The sequence below is a fragment of the Rhinoraja longicauda genome, chromosome 16 (assembly GCF_053455715.1).
Source record: "Rhinoraja longicauda isolate Sanriku21f chromosome 16, sRhiLon1.1, whole genome shotgun sequence".
In the NCBI taxonomy this organism is placed as follows: Eukaryota; Metazoa; Chordata; class Chondrichthyes; order Rajiformes; family Arhynchobatidae; genus Rhinoraja; species Rhinoraja longicauda.
The window spans coordinates 9024439-9050214 of NC_135968.1; the positions used below are offsets into that span (position 1 = coordinate 9024439).

Consider the following 25776-nt stretch of genomic DNA (forward strand, 5'->3'; position numbering starts at 1 on the left):
AATGTTGGAACCCATCTATTTTTTCCATCATCTTGACGTGTAACATTTTTAAAACACAATATTTCCTTGTTGCCGGGAGTGGGACTTAGATATTCTACACAAAAAGTTGGAGTAACTCAGTTTTTCAGGCAGCATCTCTGGAGAAAAGGAATAGGTGGCGTTTATGCCAGTGGAATCTACGGATTTAAAGCTGCAAATCTCGGAAGGACCCCGACATTAATTTTAACCGTAATAGAACCTGACATTCTTCAGCATCACTTTTGACCTTTCAAGCTCTGTCCTTGGTGAATGATTGTCCTTGAATTATACCAATCAGTGGTTAATAAATTATTATTTTTTAATTACCGAGGTTGGCGGCATCAAACTGCCAAAGATTAATTTTGAAAACTTTCCTCCCACTTCCCAAAGACGTGCGGGTTTCTAGGTTAATTGCTATTGAGGGCGTGCAGCGTAGGTTTACTAGGTTAATTTTGCTATTGAGGGCGTGCAGCGTAGGTTTACTAGGTTAATTCCCGGAATGGCGGGACTATCATATGTTGAAAGACTGGAGCGACTAGGCTTGTATACACTGGAATTTAGAAGGATGAGAGGAGATCTTATCGAAACGTATAAGATTATTAAGGGGTTGGACACGTTAGAGGCAGGAAACATGTTCCCAATGTTGGGGGAGTCCAGAACAAGGGGCCACAGTTTAAGAATAAGGGGTTTAGGCCATTTAGAACTGAGATGAGGAAAAACTTTTTCAGTCAGAGAGTTGTGAATCTGCGGAATTCTCTGCCTCAGAAGGCAGTGGAGGCCAATTCTCTGAATGCATTCAAGAGAGAGCTAGATAGAGCTCTTAAGGATAGCGGAGTCAGGGGGTATGGGGAGAAGGCAGGAACGGGGTACTGATTGAGAATGATCAGCCGTGATCACATAGAATGGCGGTGCTGGCTCGAAGGGCCGAATGGCCTCCTCCTGCACCTATTGTCTATTGTCTATTAATTGTCCCCAGTAAAATCGTCCTTGGTGTGTCGGGAGGGCGATGAGAAATTGGGCTAACACAGAACTAGTGGTGTGAATGGGTGAGGGCCGGTCACTGTGGAGTCGGTCAGAATAAGGACCTGTTTACGTGCAGCACCCGGTAGCTGTAAACTAAAACTGTCTTCTGAAAATAGTGTTGAGGTATCATTTTTTTCAAAATAAATCATCGACCAGTCTGAAACCGTTCAGGTGATAAAGATGGGCCCCCCCCCATCTTTAGATAAAGGTGGGGGGTCTCTCTACGCAGGGATTCTGCCCCTCTACATCGGGGACCTGGGGTGGAGGGTATTGCACTGGGGAGTCCCCTGCAACCTGTTCCTCGTGCGGTTAGACTCGCCAGCCGCCTGCCACTGTTGCGGGCTGGAAGAGTCTGTGTGCCACGTGTACATGGAGTGTGTGAGTCTGTGTGCCACGTGTACATGGAGTGTGTGAGTCTGTGTGCCACGTGTACATGGAGAGTGTGAGTCTGTGTGCCGCGTGTACATGGAGTGTGTGAGTCTGTGCGCCGCGTGTACATGGAGTGTGTGAGTCTGTGTACCACGTGTACATGGCGTGTGTGAGCCTGTGTACCACGTGTACATGGAGTGTGTGAGTCTGTGCACCGCGTGTACATGGAGTGTGTGAGTCTGTGTACCACGTGTACATGGCGTGTGTGAGCCTGTGCGCCGCGTGTACATGGAGTGTGTGAGTCTGTGCACCGCGTGTACATGGAGTGTGTGAGTCTGTGTACCACGTGTACATGGCGTGTGTGAGCCTGTGCGCCGCGTGTACATGGAGTGTGTGAGTCTGTGCACCGCGTGTACACGGAGTGTGAGAGTCTGTGTACCACGTGTACATGGCGTGTGTGAGCCTGTGCGCCGCGTGTACATGGAGTGTGTGAGTCTGTGCACCGCGTGTACATGGAGTGTGAGAGTCTGTGTACCACATGTACATGGAGTGTATGAGTCTGTGTGCCACGTGTACATGGAGTGTGTGAGTCTGTGTTCCACGTGTACATGGAGTGTGTGAGGTTGCAGCCCCTGTTCCAATATCTAAAGGGGCTGCTCCTTGCTTTTTGGCTGCACATCTCACCCACCATCCTCATCTTTGGACACCCTGTGCGTTTGGGGAGAGGGCGGGGCCGAAGATGTCCTCGTTGGGTTGCTCCTGGGCCTGGCCAAGCCGGCCATCCGTGACTCACGGCGCCAGGCGGAAGAGGGCTCTGCCCGAGCCGGCTGCCTACCCCTTTTCTGGGGTTATGTCCGCGCCCGGGTGGTGTTGGAGAGATACCGCGCGCTGTCCACGGGCACCCTGGGGGATTTCCGGGACCGCTGGGCACCGCGGGGGGATTGGATGTATCCTGGATGGGGATTGTAATACAATTGTATAATAGTTTCATTTGGTATATTTGTTCGTATAGTATTCTGGTGGTGGGTTATGTTTCATCTTATTGTATTGTAAATATTGGTTTTAAATAATTGAGTATAATTTTTGGTAATTAAAACAAAAAGGTGATGAAGATGAGATGCGAACAGTGAAAGTAGCAGGGTGACCAGGGTGGGGGAGGGGCGGAGAGAGAGGGAATGCAAGGGTTACTTGAAAAAAAAAAAACAGTAACATCCAAGGTCACGTCCAACCCAGTGGTATGAACATTGATTTCTCTAATCTCATGTCCTCCTCCACTGTCAGGGCGAGGACACTCGCAAATTGGAGGAACAGCATCTCATATTCCACTTGGGCAGCTTACAACCCAGCGCGGTCTGAAGAAGGGTCTCGACCCGAAACGTCACCTATTCCTTTTCTCCAGAGATGCTGCCTGAACTGGAGTTACTCCAGTTTTTTTTGTGTGTCACTACCTTCAGTTTAAAGCAGCATCTGGAGTTCCTTCCTACACATTTCAACTGCAACTACCAGTTTAATTCCCTTCCAAGACCTGGGTTCCATCTGCACATTGTTTCCCTCCTCACCCGCTTCCACCATCGCCTCACCCCTCCCTTGCTCCACCCGCTTCAACCATCACCTATCACCCCTTGCCTCACGCCTCCCTTGCTCCACCCGCTTCAACCATCACCTATCACCCATTGCCTCACCCCTCCCTTGCTCCACCCGCTTCAACCATCACCTATCACCCATTGCCTCACCCCTCCCTTGCTCCACCCCTCCGTTGCTCCACCCCTCCCTTGCTCCCTTCCCAGGCAACTGAACCATCCCGCCGTAACCAGAGAGCAGTTCTGAACTACTTCCTATCTGTGATCGGACTTTACTGGCGTTGCAATAAACAATAGACAATAGACAATAGGTGCAGGAGGAGGCCATTCGGCCCTTCGAGCCCGCACCGCCATTCAATGTGATCATGGCTGATCTTTCTCAATCAGTACCCCGTTCCTGCCTTCTCCCCATACCCCCTGACTCCGCTATCCTTAAGAGCTCTATCCAGCGCTCTCTTGAATGCATTCAGAGAATTGGCCTCCACTGCCCTCTGAGGCAGAGAATTCCACAGATTCACAACTCTCTGACTGAAAAAGTTTTTCCTCATCTCAGTTCTAAATGGCCTACCCCTTATTCTTAAACTGTGGCCCCTTGTTCTGGACTCCCCCAACATTGGGAACATGTTTCCTGCCTCTAACGTGTCCAACCCCTTAATAATCGTATACGTTTCGATAAGATCTCCTCTCATCCTTCTAAATTCGAGTTGCCTCGCACTAAACGTCATTCCCTTTATCATGTACCTGTACACTGCGAATGGCTCGACTGTAACCACGTATTGTCTTTCCGCCGGCTGGTTGGCACGCAACAAAAAGCTTTTCACGGTACACACGACAATAAAGTAAACTGGACTGAACCTCCGAATTCAGGGGCAGTTTCTTCACAGCTGCTATCAGGCAACTGAACCATCCTTTCACCAACTGGATCCCTTCTACCTCATTGGAGACCCTCGGACTATCTTTAATCGGACTTTACTGGACTGGCAGGAACAGGGAACTGAATGTGGATGATCAGCCACGATCACAGTGAATGGCGGTGCTGGCTCGAAGGGCCGAATGGCCTACTCCTGCACCTATTTTCTATTGTCTATTGTTTATCTTCCACGAAACGTTTTGTCACCCGAAATGTCACCCCGTTCCTTCTCTCCAGAGACACTGCCTGTCCCGTTGAGTTACTCCAGCATTTTGTGTCTATCTTCAGTGTAAACCAGCATCTGAAGTTCCTTCCTACAAAAACCTGATTTGCACCTGACTCCACCCAATACTGGCCCCTCAAGACCCCGCCCGGCGTGAGGTGTAAATGGAGTCAGTGGAAGGGATGTTGGCTTTGTGAGATGGTCGGAGAAGATATCTTCTCTCCACCCTCAGCAGATTGCTTCTGAATACCTCATTCACAATTTCCATCTTTGTCGTAGAGTTTCCAGTCGCATATTATATCATATCATATCATATATATACAGCACGGAAACAGGCCTTTTCGGCCCACCAAGTCCGCGCCGCCCAGCGATCCCCGCACATTAACACTATCCTACACCCACTAGGGACAATATTTTTACATTTACCCAGTCAATTAACCTACATACCTGTACGTTGTGCTTAGTTTTAATTTAGTTTAGAGATGCAGCGCATAAACAGGCCCTTCGGCCCTCCAAGTGCACGCCAACCAGCGACCCTTGCACGTTGGCCACTATCCGACACACTAGGGACAATTATATCAAGCCAATTGACCTACTAACCTGTACGTCTTTGGAGTGTGGGAGGAAACCGAAGATCTTGGAGAAAACCCACGCAGGTCACAGGAAGAACGTACAAATTCTGTGCAGACAGCGCCCGTAGTCGAGATCGAACCCGGGTCTCCAGCGCTGCAAGGCAGCAATTCTACCGCTGCGCCACCGTGCCGCCCTTTACACCGCCAAACATTGGCACAGAGGTCCACGAGTAATAACTATGACTTGTGGGGTAGGTTAAGAGCCTTAAAATGTTCGAAGTCAGGCTGGTGAGGTGAGAGGAGATATTATGATTAGTGCAGGTGTCATGGGAAGAAGGCAGGAGAATGAGGTTAGGGGGGAGACCAAAGAGATTATAGTTTTAGTTTAGTTTAGTTTTCGAGATACAGCGCGGAAACAGGCCCTTCGGCCCACCGGGTCCACGCCGCCCAGCGATCCCCACACACTAACACCACCCTACACACACTAGGGACAGTTTTTTTTTACATTTACCAAGGCAATTTATCTACATACCTGTACGTCTTTTGGAGTGTGGGAGGAAACCGGAGATCCTGGAGAAAACCCACGCAGGTCACGGGGAGAATGTACAAACTCCGTACAGGCAGCGCCCGTAGTCGGTATCGAACCCGGGTCTCCGACGCTGCGTTCGCTGTAAGGCGGAAAGTGGATGGCAATTCTTACCATCAGCGTTCTCCCACAGACGAAAGATCTTTCAGTAAGACGAGGACTTTATTTGTCATGCATTATATTTTATTACACACTTGACCCTCATTTCTGAGAGTCAAACTTAACGATGCACTCTCCTTTATTCTTGAATATTATGTCAAGCAAGGATTCTTATGTAAGTATTATTGTGAGACTGACATTAGAAATGCCGCAGAAAGATTTCCCCTGATGCCAGGGGACCCAGATTTTGAGAATTCTTTTATGTGGCCCATTTATCTTCTTTTCAGGACGTCGCAAGGCAGATTACAGCTAATAGACTGCTTTTATAGAAACATAGAAACATAGAAAATAGGAGCAGGAGGAGGCCATTCGGCCCTTCGAGCCAGCACCGCCATTCATTGTGATCATGGCTGATCATCCACAATCAGTACCCCGTGCCTGCCTTCTCCCCGTACCCCTTGATTCCGCTAGCCCCCAAGAGCTCATTCACTCCAAGTCCATATCTCCCTGAAAGTGGATAGACTTGTAAAGAAGGCGGCATGGTGCCACCATGGTAGAGCTGCTGCTGCACGACGCCAGAGACCCGGGTTCCAAACTGACCGCGGCCGCTGTCTGTACGGAGTTTGCACGCTCTCTCCCAGTGACTGCGTGGGTTTTCTCCAGGTGCCCCGGTGTTCCCCCTTCTCTGGGTGTCCTTGTGCACCAGTCATTGAAAGTTTTGCGTGCAGGTGACAGCAGGCAGTGAAGAAAGCTAATGGCATGTTGGCCTTCATAACAAGAGGATTTGAGTACAGGAGTAAAGAGGTCCTTCTGCTGTTGTATAGGGCCCTAGTGAGACTACACCTGGTGTATTGTGTGCAGTTTTGGTCTCCTAATTTGAGGAAGGATGTCCTTGCTATTGAGCAGTGCAGCGTAGGTTCACAAGGTTAAATCCTTGGATGGCGGGACTGTCATATGAGGAAAAGTTGGAAAGACTGGGCATGTGTTCACTGGAATTTAGAAGGATGCGAGGGGATCTTATAGAAACGTATAAAATTACTAGACCGTGGATCCGTTGGGCCCAAACCTCTCCTGCATTGGTGCAGCACCCGGTCCTCCCCCCCTCCCCTCTCTCCTCAACCCCCCCTCCCCTCTCTCCTCAACCCTCCCTCCCCTCCCCCTTCTCCCCCACTCCCTCCTTCCCCCTCCCTCCCTCCTCCCCCCTCCCTCCCTCCTCCCCTCCTTTTAAACTTAAAAATGTGAATAACTTTAAAAATATAACACCGATTTCAATAAAACTACTTGCATTATTACTAAAGTGACAACGGTGAGTAAGGTGGGCCTAAAATTGTCGCGCCATCGTGTGCCGTTTTGGCTGAAGTTCAGTCACAAACAAGATAACAAACGAGAGTTTTAGTATATAGATAATAGGACTGGACAAGTTAGATGCAGGAAAAATGTTCCCAATGTTGGGGGAGTCCAGAACCAGAGGCTACAGTATAAGAATAAAGGGGAGGCCATTTAAAACTGAGGTGAGAAAAATACTTTTTCACCCGGAGAGTTGTGAATTTGTGGAATTCTCTGCCACAAAAGGCAATGGAGGTCAATTCACTGGATGAATTTAAAAGAGAGTTGGATAGAGCTCTAGGGGCTAGTAGAATCAAGGGATATGGGGAGAAGGCAGGCACGGGTTATTGATTGTGGATGGTCAGCTGTGATCACAACGAATGGCGGTGCTGGCTCGAAGGGCCAAATGGCCTCCTCCGGCCCCTATTTTCTACGTTTCCCATTCCCACACTGACATGGTACTCTGTGCACACTTTCATAAACAACAAGGAAGGGGATGTTAGGTCATATATTTTAAATTTAATAACGAAAGTGGTACATGAAAGATAACATTTAGAAAGGAGTTCATAGAAACAGTGAAAGTAGCACACATAATTCTTTATACGTTTGTGGTGTTGTCTTTGCCTATTGGCACCAGCTAACAGCCATTCCATCAGCTGTAACAAAACCCATTGTAAAGAGGGCCATAATAACGAAGGTAAACTTTGTTAGACAATTAAATTCATTTCTATTTTCTTTAATTATACATTGTTCGGTCAGGTGAAACCATTCTTGAAAGAAGCATGAGGAAACTGAACTAATTATGGCAAACAGCGATGCTTAATAACGATTTTCACAATAACAGGACTGCTTTAAGTCACAGAGCTTTCCAGCATGGAACCAAAGCCTTCGGCTCAGCTTGTCCATGCTGACCCAAGTTAGCATATTTACCTGCATTTGGCCCACAGCCCTCTTAACCCTTCTTATTTACATGTAGAGTCATAGTCACACAGCGTGGAAACAGGCCCTTTGGCCCAACTTGCCCACACACCGACCAACATATCCCATCTACACTTGTCCTACCTGCCTTCGTTTGGCACACCTCCCTCTAGACCTGTCCTATCCATGTACCTGTCTAATTCTTTCTCAAATTTTGCGGTAGTCCCAGCCTCAACTGCCTCCTCTGGTGGGCTGTTCCATACATCCACCACCCGTTGTAGGGTAAAGTTACCCCCCATATTCCTATTAAGTCTTTCCCTCTTCACCTTAAACCTATGTCCTTGATTCCCCTACTCTGAATGCACAGAGACTCTGTGCATCCACCCGATCTATTCCTCTCATGGTTTTATACACCTCTATAAGATCACCCCCTCGTCCTCTTGCGCTCCAAGGAATAGAGTCCCAGCCTGCTCAACCTCTCCCTGTAGCTCAGGCTTTCGAGACCTGGCAACAACCTCGTAAATCTTCTCTGTAAACCCTTTCCAGCTTGACAACTTCTTTCCTATAACACGTTGCCCAGAACAGAACACAATACTCGAAATGCGGCCTCGCCAACGTCTTGTACAAATGCAACATGACCTCCCAACTTCTATACTCAACACTCTGGCTGATGAAGGCCAATGTGCCGAAAGCCTTTTTGACCACCCCCATCTACCTGCGACTCCACCTTCAAGGAACCATGCACCTGCACACCTAGATCCCTCTGCTCTACAACGCTCCCCAGAGCCCTACCATTCACTGTGTCGGCCCTGCCCATGTTAGACTTCCCCAAAATGCAGCACCAAAATCTCGTTTCTCTGTATTAAATCCCATCAACCATTCCAAAGCCCACCTAACCAATTAGACAATAGACAATAGACAATAGGTGCAGGAGGAGGCCATTCGGCCCTTCGAGGCAGCACCGCCATTCAATGTGATCATGGCTGATCATTCTCAATCAGTATCCCCGTTCCTGCCTGCCTTCTCCCCATACCCCCTGACTCCGCTATCCTTAAGAGCTCTATCTAGCTCTCTCTTGAATGCATTCAGAGAACTGGCCTCCACTGCCTTCTGAGGCAGAGAATTCCACAGATTCACAAAGCCTTTTTGACCACCCCCATCTACCTGCGACTCCACCTTCAAGGAACCATGCACCTGCACTCCTAGATCCCTCTGCTCGACAACGCTCCCCAGAGCCCCACCATTCACTCTGATCAAGAATTAGATCAAGATCCTGCTGCAATTTTTTTCACAACCATCTATCACCATCTGATTTTTTTTCACGACCGTCTTCATTACAGGTTCAATTGAAGAGCGAGGAGTCCAAAACGTATGCAATGAAGATTTTGAAGAAGAGGCACATCGTGGACACGCGGCAACAGGAGCACATACGATCGGAGAAGCAAATTATGCAGCAGGCTCATTCCGACTTCATAGTGAGGTAAGATCCCAGCGGCAACCACATGGAGCCGAAGATATTACAAAAATAACTAACAGGGCCGTTGAAACCTATACAGTGTCGGCGTAACTCAGCGGCAAAGATACTAGAGGAGGGTCTGAAGGAGGGTATCGACCCGAAACGTCACCCATTCCTTCTCTCCCGAGATGCTGCCTGACCTGCTGAGTTACTCCAGCATTTTGTGAATAAATCGATTTGTACCAGCATCTGCAGTTATTTTCTTATACCACTAGAGGAGCAAGATAGTCCACTCGACCCTAAAACACGAGTCATTCCCAAAAGGGCAACAAGACACAAAACAACTGCATAAACATCTACCACAGCGCACTGTGATCGAAGGCAATAGGGTATTATCTTCTTCCCTCCTTTTCTCCGACCGGCCGGGGCAGTTGAACCAGCCGCAGTCGGGGCGGTCGAAGCTCCCGCGATCGGGGCTGTCGAAGCTCCTGCGGCTGGAGCTCTCCCCGTCGGTCTGCTGCTGGGCCTGGCCAAGATGGCCGTTCGCGGGTCCAGGCCGCACAGGGGTCGGCTGCCAGCCCCTTTTGAGGGCTGACGTCCGTGCCCGCGCGTCCCTGGAGAGGGAACACGCGGTGTCCACGGGGGCGCTGGAGGCCTTCCGTGACCGCTGGTCGCCGCGGAAGGTCGAATGTATTATTGACAAAGTTGGCGGAATTTTAATTTGATAATTGTCTTGTTTGTAAACTGCCGTCACAGGCGGCTTTTGATTTGACCGCGTTACTACTTTGTACGTTGGGTTTTGGTTTGGAATAAGGTATTTGTTAACAAAAAAATAGTCGATCCCTAACCAATGGGATTAGTTGGTTAACCATGGAGCGAGCTCCACGACGTTGAGCCCGCAGGCTCCCGCGGTTGGAGCTCCCGAAGTCGATCCCCAGCAAAGGAGGCCGCCAGCTCCACGATGTTAGGCCGCAGTGCGGACGGAGATACGATACGGAAAAAGTCTCATCTCCGTCGAGGAAAAGAGATTTAAAAAAAGTTTCCCCCACCCCACCCCCCACATAATACAAAACTAGGGCGGCACGGTGGCGCAGCAGTAGAGGTGCTGCCTTACAGCGAATGCAGCGCCGGAGACTCAGGTTCGATCCTGACTACGGGCGCCGTCTGTACGGAGTTTGTACGTTCTCCCCGTGACTTGCGTGGGTTTTCTCCGAGATCTTCGGTTTCCTCCCACGCTCCAAAGACGTACAGGTTCGTAGGTTAATTGACTGGGTAAATGTAAAAAAAATTGTCCCTAGTGTGTGTAGGATAGTGTTAATGTGCGGGGATCGCTGGGCGGCGCAGACCCGGTGGGCCGAAGGGCCTGTTTCCGCACTGTATCTCTAAATCTAAATCTAAAAATCTAAAGATGCACTAAAACATAGACTAAAACAGTTTAACAACAGACTAAAAACAACAAAAGAAGGAAGGGACGAGACAGACTGTTGGCGGGACTGCCATCGTACAGCGTGAGGTATAGTTAGACAATAGACAGTAGACAGTAGGTGCAGGAGGAGGCCATTCGGCCCTTCGAGCCAGCACCGCCATTCAATGTGATCATGACTGATCATTCTCAATCAGTACCCCGTTCCTGCTTTCTCCCCATACCCCCTGACTCCGCTATCCTTAAGAGCTCTATCTAGCTCTCTCTTGAATGCATTCAGAGAATTGGCCTCCACTGCCCTCTGAGGGAGAGAATTCCACAGATTCACAACTCTCTGAATGAAAATGTTTTTCCTCATCTCCGTTCTAAATGGCCTACCCCTTATTCTTAAACTGTGGCCCCTTGTTCTGGACTCCCCCAACATTGGGAACATGTTTCCTGCCCCTAACGTGTCCAACCCCTTAATAATCTTATACGTTTCGATAAGATCCCCTCTCATCCTTCTAAATTCCAGTGTATACAAGCCTAGTCGCTCCAGTCTTTCAACATATGACAGCCCCGCCATTCCGGGAATTAACCTAGTAAACCTGCGCTGCATGCCCTCAATGGCGTCAATGGTTTGAATTTGATCTTTTATACATAGACACAAAATGCTGGAGTAACTTGGCGGGACTGGCAGCATCTCTGGATGGAAGGAATGGGTGGCGAAATCTGTAGGAAGGAACTGCAGAGGCTGGTATACACGGAAGATAGACACAAAATGTCGGTGTAGACGAAATGTGTATCTTCTTGTGTCTATCTTCGGTGTAAACCAGCATCTGCAGTTCCTTCCTATAGATTTTGATCCTTTGATATATTCAGAAACGATATCATATCATATCATATCATATCATATATATACAGCCGGAAACAGGCCTTTTCGGCCCTCCAAGTCCGTGCCGCCCAGTGATCCCCGTACATTAACACTATCCTACACCCACTAGGGACAATTTTTACATTTACCCAGCCAATTAACCTACAAACCTGTACGTCTTTGGAGTGTGGGAGGAAACCGAAGATCTCGGAGAAAACCCACGCAGGTCACGGGGAGAACGTACAAACTCCTTACAGTTGCAGCACCCGTAGTCAGGATTCGCTGTAAAGCAGCAACTCTACCGCTGCGCTACAGTGCCGCCCCTATATATTCCGCACGTTTCATTGTTAGGTGTGAGATCTGCGTTGCTTCTATCCGTTAATTTTTTTTAGTGAGTTAGACAATAGACAATAGACAATAGACAATAGACAATAGGTGCAGGAGTAGGCCATTCAGCCCTTCGAGCCAGCACCGCCATTCAATGCGATCATGGCTGTTCACTCTCAATCGTGTCAACAGTCTGTTTCACAGTCATTTTAAATTTTAGAAGACTGAGGGGGGATCTTATAGAAACATATAAAATTCTTAAGGGGTTGGAGAGGCTAGATGCGGGAAGATTGTTCCCGATGATGGGGGAGTTCAGAACCAGGGGTCACAGCTTAAGGATAAGGGGGAAGTCTTTTAGGACCGAGATGAGAAAACATTTCTTCACACAGAGAGTGGTGAGTCTGTGGAATTCTCTGCCACAGAAGGTAGTTGAGGCCAGTTCATTGGCTATATTTAAGAGGGAGTTAGATGTGGCCCTTGTGGCTAAAGGGATCAGGGGGTATGGAGAGAAGGCAGGTACGGGATACTGAGCTGGATGATCAGCCATGATCATATTGAATGGCGGTGCAGGCTCGAAGGGCCGAATGGCCTACTCCTGCACCTATTTTCTACGTTTCTATGTTTCTATGTTTAATAACCGCATGAAATATTACACTCGTGAGTATATTACTGCTGGTGAGGAAGATTAAAAAACTGAGAGAGATTGACAAAATATGATCAGTAAGGGCAGTATTGTAGCGCAGAGGTAGAGCTTCTACCTTACAGCGCCGGAGACCCGGGTTCGATCCTGAACACGGGTGCTTGCCTGTGCGGAGTTTGTACAGTTACGGAGTTTCTCCTCGTGACCGCGTGGGTTTTCTCCGAGATCCTCGGTTTCCTCCCCCACACTCCAAAGACGCACAGGTTTGTAGATTAATTGCCTTTGTATAAATGTAAATTGTCCCCAGTGTGTGTAGGATAGTGTTAGAGTGCGGGGATCGCTGGTCGGCGCGGACCCGGTGGGAATAAAGGGCCTGTTTCCGCGCTGTATCTCTAAACGAAACGAAACTAAACTGAATGGACGAGAAGATATGATGTATCTGTATTTTCCAATCAGACAGTAATTGTGGCTTTGCATCTGCGTTTCAACAAGTTTTCTGTACACACAGTAGATTGGTCCATGGCCTATCTGCGTTTAACATCGGCCAGTATTAAGTTTCTCTTAGCAAATGGCAAATTGATAGAACCCATTGTGAGTTCTTCCATTTCCACTTCTGTGACTTTGATAAATGTCCATGGGCATCTTGTCTGCACTATGTGTTGCTGCTTCTCTGGGCATTGTGCCAAACTTCAGAAGTTCCGGCTTCTTGTTTCATTGATTTGTAGGTCAACAAACCTAATTAGCGCGGCAGTTCTCAGACGGTGCAGGAATCCATTAAGTCGTTCTCCGTGCCAAGGGTCAGGGGCAGCACAGTGGATGGATTTGCTGCCTTACGGCGCCAGAGGCCCAGGTTCGACCCTGATTAACGGGTGTTGTCTGTATGGAGTTTGTACGTGCGTTCTCCCTGTGACTGCATTGGCTTTCCCTGAGTGCTCCGGTTTCCTCCCACACTCCAGGTTTGTAGGGAAATTGGCGTCTGTAAATTGCCCCAACTGTGTGGGATAGAACAATTGTACTAGTATAAGAAAATAACTGCAGATGCTGGTACAAATCGAAGGTATTTATTCACAAAATGCTGGAGTAACTGTATCGACCGGAAACGTCACCCATTCCTTCTCTCCTGAGATGACGACTGTACTAGTGATCGCTGGGCAGCACCGACTGAGCGGGCCGAAGGGCCTGTTTCCGTGCTTTCTCCCTAAACTAAACTGTACATGAATATAATCAAGCCTTCCACTTTGGGAAGATAAAGGATGACCGGTGCGACATTTAGTGTAAAGCCACAACATTGAAGTCCGATTACCAATGTTTAAAGGTCTCTAATGAGGTGGACGGGCGTAGGATTGTCAGCGTTCGAATTCGACACGGAACATCAATGATTCCTTTCCCCTTCACGGATGCTGCCTGACCAATCCAGTTTCTCCAGCAGTTTGTGTTCTGCTCCAGATTCCAGCATCGACGGTCCCTTGTGTCTGTTCCATCAAAGGGGACCTTTTCATTCACTGAACGGAGGCGATTTAATTAACTGCAGTGTGAACTGAGCTGCAAAAGGTCAACTGACGGTTCCAGGTTCGGCAGTCAGTCATAGGAACAGAAATTGGCCACGCGGGGCCCGTCTATCACCTATACTCAGGTATGACACTGGGTCTCTGGCGCTGTAAGGCAGCAACTCTACCGCTGCGCCACCGTCAAAGATCACCGTCAAAGAAGGGCGGCACGGTGGCGCAGCGGTAGAGTTGCTGCCTTACAGCGAATGCAGCGCCGGAGACTCAGGTTCGATCCTGACTACGGGCGCCGTCTGTACGGAGTTTGTGCGTTCTCCCCGTGACCTGCGTGGGCTTTCTCCGAGATCTTCGGTTTCCTCCCACACTCCAAAGACGTGCAGGTATGTAGGTTAATTGGCTGGGCAAATGTAAGAAAAATAAAATTGTCCCTAGTGTGCGTAGGATAGTGTTAGTGTGCGGGGATCGCTGGGCGGCGCGGACCCGGTGGGCCGAAGGGCCTGTTTCCGCGCTGTATCTCTCAATCTAAAAATCTTAATTACGGGGAGAAGGCAGGAGAATGGGATCGAGAGGGAAAGTTAGATCAGCCATGATTGAATGGCGGTCATAAGGAATAGGAGTGGAATTAGGCCATTCGGCCCATCAAGTCTACTCCGCCATTCAATCATGGCTGATCTATCTCACCCTCCTAACCCCGTTCTCCTGCCTTCTCCCCATAACCCCTGACACCTGTGCTAAGCGGAGTAGACATGATGGGCCGAATGGCCTATGAAGTTATGAGTCTACTCCGCCATTCAATCATGGCTGATCTGTCTTTCCCTCTCAACCCCATTCTCCTGCCTTCTCCCCTCAGCCTTTGAAGGTATTGTTGAAAGTAGGTCTGAGCAAATTAGGTCAGGTAGGTCAGTTAGATTTAGCTCTTAGGGCGAACGGAATCAAGGGATATGGGGAAAAAGCAGGAACGGGATATCGATTTTGGATGAGCAGCCTTGATCATATAGAATGGCCTACTCCTGCACCTATTTTCTATGCTTCCGTCGGTGAATGGACTCTGTTCTGACGTTGTTCCCTTTTCCTTACAGGCTGTACAGGACTTTCAAGGACAGTAAATACCTCTACATGTTAATGGAAGCCTGCCTCGGGGGAGAGCTGTGGACTATTCTCAGGGACAGGTAGGAACACAGATGCAGCCGTTAAAAATATCTCCTCGCGACGTCGAACAACACAAATATAACAATTCCCTGGAATAGTTGGCATGTTCTATTTTTAAGTTTCAGCCTCGTGATTGTTCACAGGTTCATCAGTGATAGGAGCGGAATTAGGACATTCGGCCCAACAAGTCTACTCCGCCATTGAATCGTGGCTGACCTCTCTCTGCCTCCTAAACACCATTTTCCTGCCTTCTCCCCATAACCTCTGACACCCGTACTAATCAAGAATCTATCTATCTCTGCCTAAAAAAATATCCATTGACTTGGCCTCCACAACCCTCTGTGGCAATGAATTCCACAGATTCTGACGTTGTGATCTGTTGTGAATCTGTGGAATTCTCTGCCTCAGAGGGCAGTGGAGGCCAATTCTCTGAATACATTCAAGAGAGAGCTGGATAGAGCTCTTAAGGATAGCGGAGTCAGGGGGTTATGGGGAGAAGGCAGGAACGGGGTACTGATTGAGAATGATCAGCCATGATCACATTGAATGGCGGTGCTGGCTCGAAGGGCCGAATGGCCTACTCCTGCACCTATTGTCTATTGTCTATTGTCTATTCACCATTGTCGTGTGGACTGTAACTCAGTTTAGTTTAGCCCACCGAGCCCGCGCCGAGTGGTGCAGGAGTGGAGTTGCTGCCTTACAGCACAAAAAGACCCGGGTTCGATCCCGACTACGGGAGCTGTCTGTACTGAGTTTGTACGTTCTCCCCGTGACCTGCTTGGGATTTCTCCGAGATCTTCGGTACAGGTTTGTAGGTTAATTGGCTTGGGGTGTAACTGTAAAATTGTCCCTGGTGTGTGTAGGATAGTGATAGTGTGCGGGGATCGCTGGTTGATTCGGAGAGCCGAAGGGCCTGTTTCCGCGCTGTATCTCTAAAACTAAAACGAAACTAATCGGCCTGCAGATCCAAGATTTGTATTTGGTTGGGATTTGGAATGGCCTGGGACTGATGTTTCACCACTTGTCCTCTGCTGCCATCTGCTGTTAGACTCGAGCACGACTTCTTTCTAATCTTTCGACCCAAAATGCTGGAGAAACTCAGCGGGTCAGGCAGCATCTCTGGATAGAAGGAATGGGTCGTGTTTCGGGTCGAGACCCTTCTTCAGACTGTCAGGGGAGAGGGAGATACAGAGCTAAGGAAGTGTCAGGTGTGAAAATGAGACAAATGGGATGGAGATCAAGGACATGTAGCATGTAGCATGTAGATCATGTAACATGTAGCATGTAGATCGTTGTTTAGCTAGGAGTGAGGCAATTTGGGGGAACAAAAAAGCAAACTGAGATAAAATATAAACGGGGACAGTCAGACTGGTCGGAGAACTGGGAAGGGGGGAGGTGATGGAGAGCAAGGGTTACTTGAATAGACAATAGATAATAGGTGCAGGAGGAGGGCATTCGGCCCTTCGAGCCAGCACCGCCATTCAATGTGATCATGTCTGATCATTCTCAATCAGCAACCCGTTCCTGCCTTCTGCCCATACCCCCTGACTCCGCTATCCTTAAGAGCTCTATCTAGCTCTCTCTTGAATGCATTCAGAGAATTGGCCTCCACTGCCTTCTGAGGCAGAGAATTCCACAGATTCACAACTCTCTGACTGAAAAAGATTTTCCTCATCTCAGTTCTAAATGGCCTACCCCTTATTCTTAAACTGTGGCCCCTGGTTCTGGACTCCGTCAACATTGGGAACATGTTTTCTACCTCTAACGTGTCCAACCCCTTAATAATCTTATACGTTTCGATAAGATCTCCTCTCATCCTTCTAAATTCCAGTGTATACCAGCTTGAAGTTAGATAAGTCAATGTTCATACCGCTGGGGTGTAAGCTGCCCAAGCAGAATATGAGGTGCTGTTCCCCCAAATTGCACTGGGCCTCACTCTGACAATGGAGGAGGCCCAGGACAGAAAGGTCAGATTGGGAATGAGAGGGGGAGTTAAAGTGTTTAGCAACTGGGAGATCAGGCAGGTTTAGGCGGACTAAGCGGAGGTTTTCAGCGAAACAATCGCTGAGCCTGTGCTTGGTCGCATCTCGCCTTCACACACACTTATTTCTGCTCCATTTGGAGTTTAGTCAGGATTATTGCCAGTCCATTCATGCCGTGTACATTAACAACTATTAAACCAAAACCCCACTAGACCCTGTAAATATTCCTTCAATATTCATCGACTGGATGGCGAGACTACTGCTTAAACCTGTGAGAATTATTAAAAAGATATTAAGATTCATAAGTTCATAAATTCTAGGAGCAGAATTAGGCCATTCGGCCCATCAAGTCTACTCCGCCATTCAATTATGGCTGATCTCTCAACCCCATTCTCCTGCTTTCTCCCCATAACCCCAGGTACCCACACTAACCAAGAATCTATGTCAATCTCCGCCTTAAATATATTCATTGACTTGGCCCCCACAGCCGTCTGTTGCAATGAATCCCACAGATTCACCACCCTCTGACTAAAGACTCTGCAAGTTCAGTTGCATTTTTCTCACCAGACAAAGTCAATATACCAAAAAAAAGGTGCAAAGTGCTGGAGTAACTCAGCAGTTCATTGTTTCTCCCAAGGTCAATGTACAACCCTAGTTTTAAACATTACAGTTTTCAGACTCCTATACCTTCTTTCAATTGTCTGTGGTACCCTATATATATATATACATATGTGTGTGTGTGTATATTAATATATGTATATATGTGTGTGTGTATGTGTGTGTGTGTGTATATATATTCATATATGTATATATATATATATATATCACACACACACACACACATATATATATATATATATGTGTGTGTGTGATATATATACGTGTGTGCATTTGTGTATATATATCATATATATATGTATGTGTATATATGTACATATGTGTGTGTATTAATATATATATGTGTGTGTGTGTATATTAATATATGTATGTGTATGTGTGTGTATATACATATATACACACACACACACACACACACACACACATATATATATATATGTGTGTGTGTGTGTGTGTATGTGTATATATATATTATATATATATATGTATGTATGTATGTGTGTGTGTGTGTGTGTGTATATAATATATATATATGGTATAAGAAAATAACTGCAGATGTTGGTACAAATCGAAGGTATTTATTCACAAAATGCTGGAGTAACTCAGCAGGTCAGGCAGCATCTCGGGAGAGAAGGAATGGGTGACGTTTCGGGTCGAGGCCCTTCTTCAGACTGACTGAGAGTCGGGGGAGAGGGGAAACGAGAGATATTGACGGTGATGTAGAGAGATATAGAACAGATGAATGAAAGATATGCAAAAAAAAGGTAATGATGTAAGAAGGGTCTGAAGAAGGGTCTCGACCCGAAACGTCACCCATTCCTTCTCTCCTGAGATGCTGCCTGACCTGCTGAGTTACTCCAACATTTTGTGGATAAATACCTTCGATTTGTACCAGCATCTGCAGTTATTTTCTTACACTGAAGTTAGAGAATGTTTATTTGCCAGTTTGATGCTTTTGGGAAGATTTTGTCACCTTTATCTTCCCCACTGTTTTCAAAGACTGTTCCTCCCCAAGGCATCGGACGGGTTCCACATGTAGTCATCGCAAGCTTGAAGGCCACAACAGCAGATCAGAGAAACCGTCTTAAACCGCTTATCATCCAACTGCCGAGCAGTCTATATTTGTTTAACTGCACCTCATATTTCGCCTGGGCACCTTGCAGCCCAGCGGTATGAACATTGACTTCTCCAACTTTAGATAGTTCCTCTGTCCCTCCCGTCCCCTCCTCCTTCCTCCGCCTCCGTCTCCCTCTATCTTCCTGTCTCCACCTATATCCTTCCTTTGTCCCGCCCCCCTGACATCAGTCTGAAGAACGGTCTCGACCCGAAACGTCACCCATTCCTTCTCTCCCGAGATGCTGCCTGACCTGCTGAGTTACTCCAGCATTTTGTGAATAAATACCTATATTATATATGTGTGTGTGTGTGTGTGTGTGTGTGTGTGTGTGTGTGTGTGTGTATCTGTGTCTGTGAAGGAACTCCAGATGCTGGTTTAAACCAAAGAAAGACACAAAAAGCAGGAGTAACTCAGCGGGACAGGCAGCATCTCTGGAGAGAAGGAATGGGTGACTTTTCAGTTTGAGACCCTATATATATATATATATATATATATACACACACACACACACACACATATATATACATGTCCACCACCGTTTTTCCAGCACCCTTGGTTCCAGGGCCTTGCCGGAATAATCAGAGGTCACGGCGTCCGAGAGGAGTCCAACGATACCGGAACGGTCCTCCTAGGCCACGGGGGGGGGGGCAAGATATTGGCCCGCAAAGTGGGCCGAAGGGCCTGTTTCTGCCCTGTATCTCTAAAGTGAGCATCAGTCGGAGCATTGTACAAGAGTAACAGAGCCAGAGAGTCGTGGAGTCACATAGCATGGAAACAGGCCCTTCGGCCCATCTTGCCCACACTGTGCGTCAGACACCGTCAGCGATGAACATGGGTAGGTGACGTTTCAGGTCAAGGCCCTTCTTCAGACTGATTCAGTAATTTAAACTCTGAGGTATTAATAAAGAAAATATTACTAATCATTTGCTTTCCAAAACCCTTCACCTCTTCGCAACAGACCACTGGCCTTAAAGGGGCAGACACGAGAGGGGTTGTGGCACCCTTATAGTTTCGAATAATTTATTATTAACCTTTCTCCGTAGATACAGAGAAGACAATATTAAAAGGTACTGTATGTGGCACCATTTTGCATTGAGAGAAAAACTACACTGCACATTGGAATTATGGCGAGAAGCAGCTCGGTCTTTTCAGCTTGCAGCAACCATCAGTGGGCCCCACTCTGTCCATGTTCACTGCCATTGTCTGTCCATTGCATGGGATCACAACTGTGTGTGCGCCATTTCTGGAATGTTCCATGGTCCATTCAGTTCATTGCCATGTCGTCTGGCTTGCGGATCCTCTGAAAATCTCCCTCTCATTGCGATCTCCAAACTCGCCAAAAAAGCTAGGAACGGTTGTGGGGTTTAAAAAAAAAAAGTAATCCAAGTTCCTCGCTCCGTTAAAGGGCACACAGCACTGGAGTAACACAGCGGGTCAGGCAGCAGCTCTGGAGAACACGGTCGGGTGACGTTTCAGGTCTTGTGTTCACAGAAACATAGAAAATAGGTGCAGGAGTAGGCCATTCGGCCCTTCGAGCCTGCACCGCCATTCAATATGATCATGGCTGATCATCCAGCTCAGTAACCTGTACCTGCCTTCTCTCCATACCCCCTGATCCCTTTAGCCACAAGGGCCACATCTAACTCCCTCTTAAATATAGCCAATGAACTGGCCTCAACTACCTTCTGTGGCAGAGAATTCCACAGACTCACCACTCTCTGTGTGAAGAAATGTTTTCTCATCTCGGTCCTATAAGACTTCCCCCTTATCCTTAAGCTGTGACCCCTGGTTCTGGACTTCCCCAACATCGGGAACAATCTTCCCACACCTAGCCTCTCCAACCCCTTAAGAATTTTATATGTTTCAATAAGATCCCCCCTCAGTCTTCTAAATTCCAGCGAGTATAAGCCTAGTCTATCCAGTCTTTCTTCATATGTAAGTCCTGCCATCCCAGGGATCAATCTGGTGAACCTTCTCTGTACTCCCTCTAAGGCTAGAATGTCTTTCCTCAGATTAGGAGACCAAAACGGTACACAATACTCCAGGTGCGGTCTGACTGATTGTAAGGTTGAGCTTCTAACATTGTTCCCACCCGCCCGCCCTTATGTCAGTCTGAAGAAGGGTCTCGACTCTACACCACCTACCCATGTTTTTCAGAGATGCTGCCTGACCTGCTGAGTTACTCCAGCACTTTGTGTTCATTGACCAGCATCTGCAGTTGTTTGTGGTGGGAGGAACTGCAGGTGCCGGTGTACACCGAAGATGGAAACACAATGCTGGAGTAACTCAGTGGGTCGTTATTCACAACATGCTGGAGTAACTCAGCGGGTCAGGCAGCATCTCGGGAGAGAAGGAATGGGTGACGTTTCGGGTCGAGACCCTTCTTCAGAGTGGGTCGGGCAGGATCTCTGGAGAAAAGAAACCTGTCTGAAGAAGGGTTCCGACCCCGAGACGTCGCCTATTCCTTTTCTCCAGGGATGCTGCCAGGCCCACTGAGTTACTCCGGCACTTTGTGTCCGTCTGACTCGGACAGGGAGCTGCACTTGGAGTTTATCTGCAGTTCATTGTCCCCCGTCCCCAGGTCTTTCGCAGAGGAGCGAACTCTTTCCGAACATAAAATCGGCGAAGATCTGCGGAGAGTTGAGTTTTGACAGGATCATTTGGAGTCTCGGCGACACAGTGGCACCCAGGAACGAGAGCCTTTCATCCAGTTCCCTGGTTGTCACTGAGTGCGTTGCCTCACAAGCTGCTTATTAATACCTGGGCACCATCATCGCATCCGGAGGCTCCAAGCATTCAGCACAACTGCCTGGAAGAGACTGCATTTCATGCCGATGTGACTAATCCACACGACTAACCCTGCTTCTGCACGCGGTTCAGCTACATTCCGCTGTGCTAATGTCTCCTCCCCCCCCACTGTTGGTGCTTTCTCTGCAGAGGTTCCTTCGATGACGCGACCACTCGATTCTACACGGCCTGCGTGGTAGAAGCCTTCGCCTACCTGCATTTCAAAGGAATTATTTACAGGGACCTCAAACCAGAAAACTTAATCCTGGATCACAGGGGATATGCTAAACTGGTGAGTGCTCAATATCATATCATATCATCATATCATATATATACAGCCGGAAACAGGCCTTCTCGGCCCACCAAGTCCGCGCCGCCCAGCGATCCCCGCACATTAACACTATCCTACACCCACTCGGGACAATTTTTACATTTTTACAATTTACACATTTACCCAGCCAATTAACCTACATACCTGCACGTCGTTGAAACGTCAAGGCTAGTTTCAATTGAGGAAATCCACTTTGCAGACCATCCATTAGATAGCTGCAGAGGTTATGAAAATTCTAACGGCATTAACATTGAATTCCGTTTCAGTTTCCGTTTCGGTTTCAGTTTTAGTTTCAATTTTAGAGATACAGCCATTAGAAACAGCCCGTTAGAATTTACAATTCAGGTAAAATTGCGATCTGCCTTTAATTATGTTTTACTTTTATATATTTACTTATTTTTGTTTACACAATTGCCGATTACCTCACAGGATGGCTGATGCATAGTGAACGAGAGAATCCCGAACCATCTGACATGTTGTAGATACGTATGGGCCGGCGCCTTGGAAGAATGTAGAGGTTTTGCTGTCAAATTGTGCATTTGTATTTGTGATATGATGTATTGTGAACACATCAGCTGCAAAGGGGTGTCCAGGGAGGGTGGGTGAGGGTTATTTTTGTTGTTATATATAAAGAACAAAATGGAGGGGAATGTAATGCATTACATTTTTCGTATTGTATCTTTCCTTCAATAAAAATAAATATATATATTTTTTTTAATTGTGAATTGTCCCGAGTGTACGTAGGATAGTTTTAGTGCGCGGACATTGCTGGTTGGCACAGACTCGGTGGACCGATCGGCCCGTTTCCGCGCTGTATCTCTAAACTAATCTAAACTAAACTATTCACTGAAAGAGGTCATGACATACTTATTGTTTCCCAGTTGGTTTATTTCTTCCGACGACTGGTGCAAGTGAATTTATTTCTAAGTCTTTCCTTTACTTCACTACGATCTGAACTTTAGTTTTAGTTTTTCCGTTCAGTTTGGACATACAGCACGGAAACATGCCCTTTGGCCCACCGACCCCGCGCCAACCAGCAAACACCCTCTAGGCACGGTGGCGCAGCGGTAGAGTTGCTGCTTTACGGCGAATGCAGCGCCGGAGACTCAGGTTCGATCCTGACTACGGGTGCTGCACTGTAAGGAGTTTGTACGTTCTCCCCGTGACCTGCGTGGGTTTTCTCCGAGATCTTCGGTTTCCTCCCACACTCCAAAGACGTACAGGTTTGTAGGTTAATTGGCTGGGTAAATGTAAAAATTGTCCCTAGTGGGTGTAGGATAGTGTTAATGTGCGGGGATCGCTGGGCTGCACGGACTTGGTGGGCCGAAAAGACCTGTTTCCGGCTGTATATATATGATATGATATGATACACTAGCACTATCCTACACACTAGGGACAATTTACCATTGACAGAAGCCAGTTAGCCTATGATCCTGTACGTTTTTGGAGTGTGGGAGGAAACCAGAGCACCCGTAGTAAACCCACGCCGTCGCAGGGAGAAAGTACAAGCTCTGTGCGGACAGCACCCGTGGTCAGGATCGAACCCGGGTCTCTGGCGCCGTAAGGCAGCAACTCTACCGCTGCACCACCACCCGGTGGTGCCGCCCCTGTTCAAGCTCTGTCCAAGTAAGATAGACACAGAGTGCTGGAGTAACTCAGCGGGTCAGGCAGCATCTCCGGAGGAAAAGGATGGGTGGGTGACGTTTCGGGTCGGAACCCTTCTTCAGACGGAAAGTAAAGGGGAGGGAACCGGAGGCAGCACAAGGGGTCCAATTAATGGACCAGTGGACCAAGAAAAGGACAAGTAAGTGTCCACGCATTGAATTGAATTGAATTGAATGACGTTATTGTCACATGTGACGATTCACAGTGAAATTCTTTGCTTGCATACCCAATGTATGTAAATAGACTGAAGAAGGGTCTGACGAAGGGTCTCGACCCGAAACATCACCCATTCCTTCTCTCTCGAGATGCTGCCTGACCTGCTGAGTTACTCCAGCATTTTGTGAAATAAATACCTTCAATGTATGTAAATAGTCGCCACATAAAGGGCGACAACAGGTAGGCACGGTGGCGCAGCGGTAGAGTTGTTGCCTTACGGCGAATGCAGCGCCGGAGACTCAGGTTCGATCCTGACTACGGGCGCCGTCTGTACGGAGTTTGTACGTTCTCCCCGTGACCTGCGTGGGTTTTCTCCGAGATCTTCGGTTCCCTCCCACACTCCAAAGACGTGCAGGTTTGTAGGTTAATTGACTGGGTAATATGTAAAAATTGTCCCTAGTGTGCGTAGGATAGTGTTAATGTGCGGGGATCGCTGGGCGGCGCGGACCTGGTGGGCCGAAGGGCCTGTTTCCGCGCTGTATCTCTAAATCTAAAAAAAAAAGTTACAGAGTGCCCCCACACCTGGTCCCCCTTTGTTCTTCCCCCCCTCCCCCCACCTCTCGGCGGCGACCCCCCACGCCGGGTCCTCCTTTGTTCCTTCCCCCGGCAGCGGCGTCCTCACTCCCACGTGGTCCGTCCTCGTCCGTCGGTCAGCGCCATCATCGACTGCCGCACCGATCTCTCCACTAACGCCGTAATGTTACAAAGTCACAGCACAGAAGGACTGGGTATGCTCACGTTAACTTGCCTTGTTCTCTCTCTCTCTCCCATCTCTCTCCCCCCTCTCTCTCCCCATCTCCCTCTCTCGCTTCCTCCTCTCTTCCCCCTCTCCCCCTCTCCCCCTCCCTCTCCCTCCCTCTCTCTCCCCCCTCTCTCTCCTCCCTCTCTCTCCCCCCACCCCCCTCTCTTTCCCTCTCTCTCCCCTCTCTCCCCCTCTCCCTCTCCCTCTCTCTCTCTCCCCCTCTCCCTCTCTCTCTCTCCCCCTCTCTCTCTCTCCCCCCTCCCTTCCCCCCTCTCTCCCTTCTCCCCCCCCCATCTCTCCCTCTCTCCCTCTCTTTCTCTCTCCTCCCCCCCTCTCTCTCTCTCCCTCTCTCTCTCTCTCGCTGTCAGGTGGACTTTGGATTTGCCAAGAAAATAGGGTTTGGGAAAAAAACCTGGACGTTCTGTGGTACCCCAGAATACGTGGCTCCAGAAATCATTTTGAACAAAGGGCACGACATCTCAGCTGATTACTGGTCGCTTGGAATCCTTATGTACGAGCTTCTAACTGGCAGGTGAGAAGAACGCCATGTCCACCGCCGATATTCCGGCACCCTTGGTTCCAGAGCCTTGCCTCCTTGTCCGTTTTTGCCGGGCCAACAGAGGTCAGGGCCTTGGGGAGACCGAGATACAAAGTCGGCCGCGGAGGTCGGACATGGGAAGTCCCGATGCTCTGGCAGTTCCAGAGCCTCGGCCGCAGGGGGCAGATTCGACCCGCCGATCGACCGCGGAAGTCCCGATGAGGTCGAGATCGGCCGCCTCACCCGGCCTTGGGGACACATTTTCGGGGAGGAGTGGAGACTTCCGGGGGGGGGGGGATTTTCAAGTGCGCCCTCGTGGTTTAGTCCGGATTTTGGGCGGCACGGTGGCGCAGCGGTAGAGTTGCTGCCTTACAGCGAACGCAGCGCCTGAGACTCGGGTTCGATCCTGACTACGGGCGCCGTCTGTACGGAGTTTGCACGTTCTCCCCGTGACCTGCGTGGGTTTTCTCCGAGATCTTCGGTTTCCTCCCACACTCCAAAGACGTGCATGTATGTAGGTTAATTGACTGGGTAAAATGTAAAAATTGTCCCCAGTGTGTGTAGGATAGTGTTAATGTGCGGGGATCGCTGGGCGGCGCGGACTCGGTGGGCCGAAGGGCCTGTTTCCGCGCTGTATCTCTAAAAAATCTTTTTAAAAAATCTATAGGAAGTGCCGGACCACAAGTTCCTGGAAAATCGATGGTGGACCCGTATTTTTTTCAGTCAGAGATCTGTGGAATTCTCTGCCTCAGAAGGCAGTGGAGGCCAGTTCTCTGAATGCATTCAAGAGAGAGCTAGATAGA

The 25776-nt window shown here is 48.5% G+C and overlaps 1 protein-coding gene across 1 annotated transcript in view; it reads left to right on the plus strand.

Moving 5' to 3' along the window:
* prkg1b (protein kinase cGMP-dependent 1b) overlaps positions 1-25776 on the plus strand; it is a 422934-nt gene that overhangs the window by 382454 nt on the left and 14704 nt on the right. Inside the window, exons 11-15 of the mRNA XM_078412759.1 lie at positions 8965-9104; positions 14908-14997; positions 19738-19761; positions 21632-21773; positions 24804-24967. Coding sequence (XP_078268885.1) covers positions 8965-9104; positions 14908-14997; positions 19738-19761; positions 21632-21773; positions 24804-24967 — 560 coding nt within the window. The remainder of the gene's footprint in view (positions 1-8964; positions 9105-14907; positions 14998-19737; positions 19762-21631; positions 21774-24803; positions 24968-25776) is intronic.